Source organism: Selaginella moellendorffii, unplaced genomic scaffold, assembly GCF_000143415.4.
Source record: "Selaginella moellendorffii unplaced genomic scaffold, v1.0 SELMOscaffold_50, whole genome shotgun sequence".
NCBI classification, from domain to species: Eukaryota; Viridiplantae; Streptophyta; class Lycopodiopsida; order Selaginellales; family Selaginellaceae; genus Selaginella; species Selaginella moellendorffii.
The window spans coordinates 1,142,849-1,154,505 of NW_003314311.1; the positions used below are offsets into that span (position 1 = coordinate 1,142,849).

The following is an 11,657-nucleotide window of genomic DNA, read 5'->3' on the forward strand; positions in this document are numbered from 1 at the left end:
AAGCCGTACTTTGAGGATCCGCTTCGCAAGGACCAAGTAAGACCTTTACCTGAGGTTATCCAAGGGGAAGAGGAATACGAAGTTGAGGCCATCCTCAATGCGCGCAAGAGCAAGCGACAAGGACGCGAGGTGAAAGAGTTCCATGTGAAGTGGAAAGGATTTCCACACTGCGAAGCAACGTGGGAACCGGAGGAGAACCTAGAAAACGCGCGAGATCTAGTGGAGGAATTTCTGCAAGGCAGAACTCTATGTATTTATGCAAAGTTCAATTAAAGTATCAATTTGTGGAGTTGAGCAATGGCATATGTTGGGACCCGAAAGCGCGCCGAAGGTAAGCTAATTAGCATGGGTTAGCTAGGTCGACCAGGCGTAGGGCACTACGCCCAACTCCCCGCGGGGATGTCAAATCCATAGAAATATTCTACGGAGGTTGGGTTCAAGTCCCAACCCCCTAGTAAAGCAAGGCTGGGTTCAAGTCCCGACCCTATACTAGGGCGTGGTGAGGTGAGGAGTGTAGGGACACCTATACTCCGTTGTCATGGCTCTTGGCCAGGGAGGCTAACTTAGGCACACCGCTAAGTGGGGGGATGCCCCCGGAGACATGGTCAACAAGTCATAAGATAAAAAAGAGACGTTCGATGTGGGCATCGAACTTCTTTTATGGGTGGTGGAGTTGTAAGGAACCGACTCCCCGAGATATCGTAGGCTAAAGGATCCCCGAAAGCATGACCGAAATGACAAAGAGTTCATCGGATGGGACCGAGTCGAAGATTGAGTCCAAGACCGACTCTGAGACTGAGTCGAGATAGAGTCCGGGATCGAGTCCGAGACCGAATCGAAGACTGAGTTCGAGACTGAGTTCGAGACAGAGTCCGAGATCCAAATCGGGTCCGAGACCGAGTTCGAGGTCGAGTCTGAAGTCGAGTCCGAGATTGGGTCCGAGATCAAGTCTGAAATCGAGTCCGAGACCGAGTCCGAAGTCGAGTCCGAGATCGAGTCTGAGATCGATTCTGAGACTAAGTCCAAATACTAATACAGCTCAAGGGGTGAAAGCCCAAAGCATGCATCTCCCAGGGGGGGGGGGGCTGCAAGGGGTTCCAAAAGTATAGTAGGGATAGTGAGGTCCAAGAACCAGTCTTGAAGGAACTCTCTAGTGGGGCTTCCAAACCGACTTGAGGTTGAGACTGAGGCCGAGGGGCCTTGGGTGGGAGTGAGCATGGGCTTGAGTGGTGCCAGAGGGGCCAACCAAGGAAGTGCTCAAGAGCAGCTCCCACTCCCGAAAGGGAAACCGACTGCAGTGCTCCCGGCTCATGTGGAGTGGTGCCCCACTTGAGTACCTTGTGGCTCATTGGTCCTCGCCCTTCCTAGGGGCTTGGGCCTTCCCTTCGGGATGGAAGTGCGGGGGTAGAGGTACCCATACCGGGCCGTTAGGCCACGGTGTTTCTCCCTGACGTCCCGAAGCAAGTGCTGCACCCAAGGCTTGGGATTTAGAGGGTCCCATGATCAAGTCTTGTGGTACCAAGGGGTGTTAGGAATCTGGAGGCTTGGTGTGCTTGGCTGCTTGTGCCTGCGGGGAGTGTAACCGAACCTTAAGTCCAGTCTAACCCGGGGAGGGGGATTCGGAGAGATTTGGGAATCCGTAGATGGATGGCTAACACTTCGTTGCTCGTGTAGTGAGTAGCTAAAACCAAGTAGGACCAAGTAGGAGCTGGTACCATAGGCGAGAACCTTGGCGAGGGACCTTAGCACAAGCCAAGGCAGTGTTGGTCGGATAGACGAGGTAAGCTGGCAAATTGGAAAGGAAAAATTTGTGGCTTACACACTGCTGCGGCGTTATGCATTTCGCCAGGGATCACCAACGATGTCATCGGAGTTCTCAACGTCTTTTTATGCTAGCACTTGTCCCGATCTCCCTCAAATCGTGAGAAGTGTGATTCGCTTTGAATTTTCCAATGACATTTTGAGTTTTCAACTGTGGAGTGATAAATATGTTAAAGGCTATATTATCATATAATTTCCCCTTTTTCAATTGGTTGGTGAAATTTTTTTTGCTACTTTGGAGTAGGAAAATATATGGTGCTTGCTTCACTTAGATTAGGATTAACTTGTTGTAGTTAGTGATGAAACACAAGTGAAAAATCATGAGAAGGAAATAAGTGGGAGATTATTTTAAGCCTAGATAAAAAATTTGATGATTTACAAATGAAAAAAGTCTATATTAATGGGAACAATAGTATATAGTTGGTTAATTAGGATGTGATTATAGGATGAGATTTAGATAACTATCATTATAGATCCTTGAGATAAATAGCTATTAAATTTATTTTTATTAAGTAATTACCTTTTCTCCAGTTGACTTAAATAAAATATGTTACATTTGGGTAGGATGGGTTTAATTCCTAAGAAAGCGGCACATTCACAAAAATGAGGAAACCGAAGTGGCATAATATTTACATATAGGAGAAAAAATATTAAAAAAAACGAGAGGCACATCACAATTATAAGAAAAGGGTACAACATTCCATGCGTAAGGAACTTAAGAGAAGGCGGCAAAGAGTATCGTGCCACGCCATTCGTGCTAGACAAGCAACGGGGATGCGGACAAAAGCTTGGTTTCATCTCACGGGCGGAAAACCTTCGACCTCTCCAAGTTTTCCCTGTCAAACTCATGCTGAAGAGAAACATAAAATGGAAAAAAAATATTAAAAAAAGAGAAAAGAAGATAAGAAAAAGTCACCAAAAAGAGAAAAAATATTAAAAAAAGGAGGAGGAAGACTTTTAAAGAGGATGAAAAATATTAAAAACGAAGGAGAGAGGAAAAAGTCTATGGCAGAGGAGACAAGAAAACATAGTAGAGTGGGGAAATATAATATAGTCAAAAGTTCAATAGATGCTAGCTGTCATTGAATTTTGTTATTTCCAATCCAACAGAGGAGAAGACAAAAGAGAAAAATTGTATAAATAGACTTCATTTGCGACGGGTGGAAGAAAATTTTTACTGATCAAAATGCAGCGATTCAAACTTCAAGCTCCAGTCGCCTTTGCCGCATTACTGCTAGTGCTAGCACTGCTGCGGCGCTATGTATTTCACCAAGGATCACAAATAATGTCATCAGAGCTCTCAACTTCTTTCTATGTTAGCACTTGTCCCGATCTCCCTCAGATCGTGAGAAGTGTGATTCACTCTGAATTTTCCAACAACAGTCGATCTGCTGCATCAATCCTCAAGCTCCACTTCCAAGATTGCTTCGCTGGAGTAAGTTAGAAATTAAAATAGCGTTGCTCATTAATGGCTGCCAGGGCTGCGACGGATCGCTGCTCCTCCAGCGAGGAGATGGGCGCTCCGCCAAGGGACTCAAAACCATCAACAACGTCAAGCGCGCCGTGGAGACTTCATGCCCGGCAACAGTATCGTGCGCGGACATTCTTGCGCTGAGCGCCCGTGAATCCGTCATAGCCGTGAGTGAGAATCTCCATCGCGGCTTGAGTTGATCATTCTCTTTCGACTTTGCAGCTGGGCGGCCCTTCATGGACAGTAGAATTTGGCCGACGGGACAGTCCCGCGACCGTCGCCGCCGCAATGGAGGCCATTCCCAGCCCAAACCTCACCGCAACGCAGCTCATCGAGCGCTTCCAAAGGCGGGGTCTTTCCAAGCGTGATCTCGTAGCGCTTTCAGGAGGCCACTCCATCGGCCAGGCCCAGTGCTCTGCATTTAGCGCACGCCTCTTCAATGGAACCCCAGGAGATAGCATCGATCGGGCCTTCAAATCTCGACTCGAGAAGAATTGCCCTCCAACAGCCCCAGACAGATTGACCAATTTGGATCCATCCCCCACCACCTTCGACAACTTGTACTTTCGAGCTCTCCTGGCCAATCAGTCGCTCCTCTTTTCAGACCAGCAGCTCTTGCAGAGTGATCTGGTGGGCTTTGTCAAGGAGTTTGCGGCCAATCAGCAGACGTTCTTTACCGCGTTCGCCGCTGGCATGATCAAAATGGGCAAAGCTCTCGCCAATCACAGGAGGGCATGGTGAAATTCGATCCTCGTGCTAGTTTTTTTCCTATACATGTAAATCTATTCCTCACATAAAAATATACACCACAGCCTTGACTAGAGAAAGGAATGTTGGCATATCCCGTAGCTTGATGATGGTGGTGGAAATTTTCTCGTCCTGCTAAATCACTCTGGTGAGAGATTCCATTCTTCCCAATCAAGATCCCCCTTAAGCTCGGCCACTTGGCCAATGAGCCAAGATTTTCGCCGCGAGCCAGGGCACGTCATCGCAGCCGCATCGGCGAAATTTCAATTCCCACGGTTAGGAATCTTCAACTCCCTGCGAATAACGAAACCGAAGCTTTGACAATGGCGAAGAAAGAGGCTGCACTCTTAAACCCTAACGTTAATATATATAAACCTTAGGTTTTAGACGTATTGCCACGCAATGGCGAATATTCACTGGCATATACTTGCTTGCTGTGGAGAAAATTTTGTGCTGCCTAGGGCTAGCTAGGCGCTGCGATCGGTAGGAGTGATGCGCTTGGGCGCTCGGTGTCGTCATGTTTGAGGCTCATGTGAGTGATCGATCGCTAGTTTGGGGATTGGAGACATGGATTGCATTTGGCGGACTGGATTGAGCTCGCGATTTTCTCCATTTCTTGTTTCTGCAGGTCTTGTATCTTCTTCGCAGATACCTGGGCCAGTATGTGCGGGGTCTCTCAGCGGAGGCGCTCCAGATCAGTGTGTGGAAAGGTGAGAGCTAGATCTTTTGCTCGGGGGGTGTTGAAATTTTGGTGTTTTTTGGACAGGCGATGTAGTGCTCAAGGACTTGCAGCTCAAGGCTGAAGCACTGAATGCTCTGAGGCTTCCTCTCACTGTCAAAGCTGGATTCCTTGGGTCTGTCACGTTGAAGGCAAGGCATTGATCAAGAAAAGTGTACCTTTGATTCTTATGCTTTCGTTTTTCTTAGATTCCTTGGAACAAGCTTGGAAGAGATCCGGTGATTGTACTTCTCGACCGGGTTTTTGTTTTGGCGGAGCCTGTTGAAGATGAACAGCTTTTCAAGGTAAGATTTGGTTTTTAGCTTCAAGCGTTACGGAAACTTTCGTGAAATGCGGTTGCAGAACGAGAACATGGAAGCCTGGCTTGACGCTAAGCGGAGCCAGATTGAGGTTAGTACATACTTGCCTGTCAAGTTTATTCTCAAACGCTTTTTGTGTCTTAAGGAGCTGGAGATGGCATTGCTTGATGCGAAGGCAGGAAGATCCGGTGATGATGCGGTATGTGCCGCAAAATGCTGTTTGAGGTTTCGTGTTAAATTTTCTGTTTTTTGCAGTCGCCGGAAAGTAAGTCCTGGTTAGGCTCGCTCGTTGCGACGATCATTGGCAATCTTAAAGTCTCCGTGACTAATCTTCATATTCGTTACGAAGACACCCTCAGGTCGCGTTCATCTCTATCAAGTTAAATGCTGGTACTGATACTGGCTTCATTTTTCCGCAACCCCTCCCATCCATTTTGTTTTGGCGTTACTTTAGCCAAACTTGCCGCTGTGACCATCGACGAGAATGATGTAGAAACCTTCGTAACTAGCGGAGCTCTTGACAAGCTTCACAAGGTATTTTGATCAATTTTGTAACGTGTACTTCAGTTTCTTTTTTCCTGCTTGCTGTGCAGTCGCTCCAGCTGGATAGTTTTTCTATCTACCATGACTCGGATACTGGGCCGTGGACCCTGGAGAAACGGTGGGATGAGATGACATCCAAAGAATGGAGCGAGGTTTGTGTTTTCTTCAATGAAAACAGCATTTTACATTATTATGGTTTCAGATGTTTGAACCGAGCATTAAAGGGAAAATACAACACAAGTACCTGCTTCATCCGGTTGCTGGCCTGATGAAGTATCACCGGTGTGGAAAGAGAGAGAAAAGGGATTCTAAAACACCTTTTCAGAAGGCTTCTCTCGTTTTGGATCAAGTGTCTATTGCTGTGTCTGAGGTTGGTTTCTCTAAATGCTACACTTGGGTTAACTTTCATTCTGTTTTAGGATCAATATCGGGATGGTATTCAACTGTTGGAGGGTGTTTCACGGTACAGGATACGAATGGAGTTCTCTCTCTTCAGACCTATGATACCCGTGTTGGTAGATGCTAAGGCATGGTGGCGCTATGCTGGTCGTGCAGTAACGCAGCAGCAGAGAAAGTCAAGGTTCGTTTTGATATTTAACCGAGTATGCTAAAGCAAATTTTTGCAGGTGTAACTTCTCTTGGGAAAATCTGTCTCGAGCATCAGGATTACGAAAGAAATATGTGGATCTTTATGTTAGCGGGCTCCAGCAGGGCAAGTTTGACAATTTTGAAATAAGGCAAATCGACCGGGAGCTAGACGTAGAAGTTAATCTACTTTGGAGGTCGGTAGTTTGTGTATGCTTTCTGTTAGTTGATGGAGAAGTGGTGGCTGCAGAATGCTTGCCCATGCAAAAGTTGAGACGGCAAAGTTAAAAGAGGCAGCCGCGGCCCGGGAAAAGTCCAGGAAAAGCACCTGGTGGCCATTTGGCGGGTATTGTGGCATATGTTTTCATTTGTTTTACATTAATCGCTTGCTATGCAGGAGCGGCGCTGGTCCAAGGGCCTCAGTTGCCCAAGGCCCTGAAACGGAAGCGGCCCCAGCGCAACTTACAAAGGAAGAATGGAATAAGATTAACGAGCTTCTAAGCTATCAACCGGGGCAAGACTATCCGCTGCTTTCTACTCAAGAGCCACAGAACATGCTGCAAACAATGCTCGACGTGACCATAAAACAGAGCTTGGCGTGCATAAAAGACAGCACCGATTTGGTCATATTATGTGGGACTTTCTCCAATTTAAACGTTTCTCTCAAGCTGTTCCCGAAAACGTTCTTCTGCGACACTAAGTTGACGTACTATGGCCTTTCATCTCCAGAGGGGCCTCTCGTTTCGGTAAGCTGAATGGAATTTGCATGTCTTAAGATGATAATATCTGTCTGGTTTGACAGAGCGTGAGTAGAGAGGGAAGAGCACAAGCGTTGGATTTGACGTTTGTGTATGTTCCTTTCGAAGAACATTTGGATTGGAAGCTGTCTGTCGCGATGTCATCATGCTATGTGACGGTAACGTTTTGTGTTGAAAGAGTTCATCCCAGCTTACATAATGCGTGCAGGTTTGGAGATCCAGTTTTGACAGGGTCATGCACTTTATGAAATCTGGCCAAGCTATGAGCCCGACAGTGGCTTTGGAAACTGCTGTCGCTTTGCAGGTATGAGGCTCCGTAGCAAAAATATATGTTACTCATTTCACAGTGCATGCATGCCAGACAAAGCTAGAAGAGGTAACGAGGCGTGCTCAAGAACGGATACTATCTCAACTAGAGAAACAGAGAAGGTATTCAAAAGTTTATGCTACTCTTTTTGGCTTGACTTTTTCTTGCATGCAGGTTCTCTATAGATATTGATCTTGACGCTCCAAAAGTCTTAATTCCTGCACTCAAAGATGAAGGAATTGGAAAGAAAAGCCAATTGTTGGTAGACTTGGGACATTTTAATCTTCGAACACTGGTACGTGCATAAGATGCATCTAAAACTTACAACATCCTTCTTCAGGGGAATGACGACGTTGAGTTCCTGAAACGAAGTCGCTACACTAAACTTCATGTATCTGGACGGGATATATCGGCTTTTCTTTGTTGATGGTGATTTCGAATGGGCTCACTTTCCTGCGCTGGCCACAGATGCTTGTGACAACGCATATTTAATCTTTCCTGTACTTGACCGTTGTGGGATGTCGATTATGCTACATATGGTGATGCTAGTTACGACATAGTTTGTGGCTATTGACTTTATGTTCCAGGCTCAATATGAAGATTTGAATTGGCCTTCAACATGCGTTGCAATTGAAGTTCCTCGCCTTGGTATCCATTTTTCTCCTACAAGATACCTTAGGCTGCTCTATCTTCTGCACGCTCTGGAGTCGGCTGACCGGTCCAGCTCCCAGCCGAACGCTTTATCTTGGCAACCATCAGAGGCAGCTGGAGATGCACGAGTGCTTAAATTGTTACTTTCCTCGCCCATCAGCGTCTAAGCATCACTCATTCTGCAGGGAATTGGTAATATTACTGCAGAATGGCAGCCTTGTTGGATTGCATTGGCAGGGCCATACCTGTACGTTCTAGAGGCATAAGACTCAAAGAACAGCCCACATCAATGCATAAGCTCTCCTCAAAGGACAGGAGGAAAGCCTCCTCTACCCTGGAAATCCCAAGCTTTTTTGGAGAATATCACACTCTAGAGTCTCTACTGCAATGAAAGGCCCATGACATATTTGAAACTCTCGCTTAAGCATCTTGCATTGGAGATTTCCCTTGTGGCCAGAGATGAGTGCAGTGATGTTGTGAGGTTTATTTATGATGCACTTGCACTGGACACACTTCTTCCAGTAAAATCTGAACCACATGACGTACTCTAGTCTAGATTCACATGCTTCTTGTCGAAAAATGAACAAGGTTATGAGTAAGTGATTTGCTAGTCATTATTGATCAAAGTGATTTTGAAAAAATGCTTTGAATGTGGAGTAGTTAACTATGTTTGCCTCCAAAAGAGTTTTTTTCCATGTTACTTGGCCAATGAGTGATTGCAAAAAGTTGTAAAGCTTGTAATCATCCTTGCCAATGCTATTTGATGGACAATATTGTTCAAAGTGAGTGATATATGTTTTGGCAAAGATGTCACCATTGCTAAATAAGTATGGCAAGTTAATGCCTTGCTATAAAATATGGATGTGCATGGGGAGAACCATCAATGGTAGACTCTTTCACTTAGTATCTATGGTAAACAATGCTTCTTTCTTGCTAGAAAGAGCATTTTGGTAATCTAGCTTGCATAGAAGGTGTGAAAACATCCCTATATCCTATGCATTATATGAAAGATTACTAGCTGCCATCTCTGGCTTAAACAAGTTTGAACTAGCATAAAGTGTCTAATATGTAGTAAATGCATTAAAGAATTTTAATTTGTGTGAGAATAAAATGTCCAAAATGGGATAGTTCCAAATAAATAAGCAAACTACTGTGGATTTCCCCTAACCAAGATTGTTGTCCTTTTGCAAATCTCAATTCCTCATAAAGAAAAGAGAAATTTAGCTATAAAATTGAAGAAAGATATGAAAGATATCATGAAAGAATATAGATATAGGATATCACCTAAAAACAATGGAAAAAAAAACAAAGAAAACAAGCTATAACACTCAAAATGTCTCAAAGTGAATATAATTTGATAGAAATCTCTCAAACTCTGGCTACAAAATTTGATATAGACTCATTAAAAAAACTTATATTTAAATAAAGAGAATGAGATTAAAAAGATGGAGCTAAAACACCAAAATGCCTATAGAAAACTGATTTAAACATTAAATTTATAACTCATATAATTATGGGATAAGATTTGGATATATTATTATTATGAATCTTTGGAACCTTGAGGATCCATTTAGACACTTTCCCCATCTCAACACACACATTTTGAGTCTTCAAGTGATAAATATGTTAAAGGCTATATTATCAAATAATTTCCCCTTTTTTAATTGGTTGGTGAAATTTTTTTTGCTACCTTGGAGTTAGAAAATATATGGTGCTTGCTTCACTTAGATTAGGATCAACTTATTGTAGTTAGTGATGAAGCACAAGTGAAAGATCATGAGAGGGAGACAAGTGGGAGATTATTTCAAGTTTGATGATTTACAAATGAAAAAAGTCTATATTAATGGGAATAATAGTATATAGATCCTTGAATTAAATTTATTTTTATTAAATAATTGCCTTTTCTCCAGTAGACTTAAATAAAATATGTTACATTTGGTTAGCATGTGTTGAAAGGGGCACAAGGAAACAGAAGGGGCACAACATTCATACATAGGAGAAAAAATATTTAAAAAAAGAGGGGCACATAGGAGAAATATAAAGTGGAAAAAAATATTAAAAAAAAGAGATAAAAAGAGAGGAAGAAGTTACCAAGAAGAGAGAAAAAATATTAAAAAAAGAGGAGGAAGACTTTTAAAGAGGATAAAAAATATTAAAAACGAAGGAGAGAGGAAAAGGCCTATGGCAGAGGAGACAAGAAAACATAGTAGAGTGGGGAAATATAATATAGTTGAGAGCTTAATACGTGCTAGCTATGCCCACCGTTAGATCTTGATATGTCTAATCCAACAGAGGAGAGGACAGAGGAGAAAAATTGTATAAATAAACTCCTATGGCAAGCGAGACAAGAGTGGGAAAATATAATATAGTCGAGAGCTCAATACGTGTTAGCTGCACCCGCCGTTAAATCTCGTTATGTTTAATCCAACGGAGGAGAGGACAGAGGAGAAAAATTGTATAAATAGACTTCGTTTGCAAGGAGGTGGAAACTGATCAAAATGCAGCGATCCAAACTCCAGGCTCCAGTCGCCTCTGCGGCATTACTGCTGGTGCTAGCACTGCTGCGGCGCTATGCATTTCGCCAGGGATCACCAACAATGTCATCGGAGCTCTCAACTTCTTTCTATGCCAGCACTTGTCCCGATCTCCCTCAGATCGTGAGAAGTGTGATTCACTCTGAATTTTCCAACGACAGTCGATCTGCTGCGTCGATCCTCAAGCTCCACTTCCGAGATTGCTTCTCTCGAGTAAGTCAGAAATTAAAATAGCGTTACTCATTTATGGCTGCCAGGGCTGCGACGGATCGCTGCTCCTCCAGCGAGGAGATGGGCGCTCCGCCAAGGGACTCAAAATCATCAACAACGTCAAGCGCGCCGTGGAGACTTCATGCCCGGCAACAGTATCGTGCGCGGACATTCTTGCGCTGAGCGCCCGGGAATCCGTCATAGCCGTGAGTGAGAATCTCCATCGCGGCTTGAGTTGATCATTCTCTTTCGACTTTGCAGCTGGGCGGCCCTTCATGGACAGTAGAATTTGGCCGACGGGACAGTCCTGCGACCGTCGCCGCCGCAATGGAGGCCATTCCCAGCCCAAACCTCACTGCAACGCAGCTCATCGAGAGCTTCCAAAGGCGGGGTCTTTCCAAGCGTGATCTCGTAGCGCTTTCAGGAGGCCACTCCATCGGCCAGGCCCAGTGCTCTGCATTTAGCGCACGCCTCTTCAATGGAACCCCAGGAGATAGCATCGATCGGGCCTTCAAATCTCGACTCGAGAAGAATTGCCCTCCAACAGCCCCAGACAGATTGACCAATTTGGATCCATCCCCCACCACCTTCGACAACTTGTACTTTCGAGCTCTCCTGGCCAATCAGTCGCTCCTCTTTTCAGACCAGCAGCTCTTGCAGAGTGATCTGGTGGGCTTTGTCAAGGAGTTTGCGGCCAATCAGCAGACGTTCTTTACCGCGTTCGCCGCTGGCATGATCAAAATGGGCAAGCTCTCGCCAATCACAGGAGGGCATGGTGAAATTCGATCCTCGTGCTAGTTTTTTTCCTATACATGTAAATCTATTCCTCACATAAAAATATACACCACAGCCTTGACTAGAGAAAGGAATGTTGGCATATCCCGTAGCTTGATGATGGTGGTGGAAATTTTCTCGTCCTGCTAAATCACTCTGGTGAGAGATTCCATTCTTCCCAATCAAGATCCCCCTTAAGCTCGGCCACTTGGCCAATG

General features: G+C 44.7%; 2 protein-coding genes across 3 annotated transcripts; both read left to right on the forward strand.

Moving 5' to 3' along the window:
• The first annotated feature begins 5,447 nt into the window (after positions 1 to 5,447).
• LOC9648282 (putative vacuolar protein sorting-associated protein 13A) lies at positions 5,448 to 8,334 on the forward strand. Of its 2 annotated transcripts, XR_002993782.1 has the most exons (13): positions 5,448 to 5,611; positions 5,671 to 5,772; positions 5,823 to 5,990; positions 6,040 to 6,200; positions 6,247 to 6,402; positions 6,456 to 6,551; positions 6,603 to 6,951; positions 7,008 to 7,121; positions 7,172 to 7,267; positions 7,325 to 7,392; positions 7,445 to 7,565; positions 7,611 to 7,809; positions 7,858 to 8,334. XR_002993782.1 is itself a non-coding variant. In XM_024686764.1 (12 exons), the coding sequence occupies exons 1-12, from the start codon at positions 5,462 to 5,464 to the stop codon at positions 7,695 to 7,697; spliced, it is 1,668 nt and encodes a 555-aa protein (XP_024542532.1). In that variant the 5' UTR covers positions 5,448 to 5,461; the 3' UTR covers positions 7,698 to 8,334. The 2 variants fall into 2 exon arrangements, 1 of the variants encoding a protein (XP_024542532.1); XM_024686764.1 differs by having other exon boundaries at positions 7,611 to 8,334.
• Positions 8,335 to 10,419: 2,085 nt separating this feature from the next.
• LOC9648283 (peroxidase P7) lies at positions 10,420 to 11,515 on the forward strand. The gene is made up of 3 exons (XM_002981664.2): positions 10,420 to 10,668; positions 10,713 to 10,871; positions 10,927 to 11,515. Exons 1-3 carry the CDS (start codon positions 10,420 to 10,422, stop codon positions 11,461 to 11,463), a joined length of 945 nt encoding a protein of 314 aa, XP_002981710.2. The 3' UTR covers positions 11,464 to 11,515.
• Positions 11,516 to 11,657: the final 142 nt, after the last annotated feature.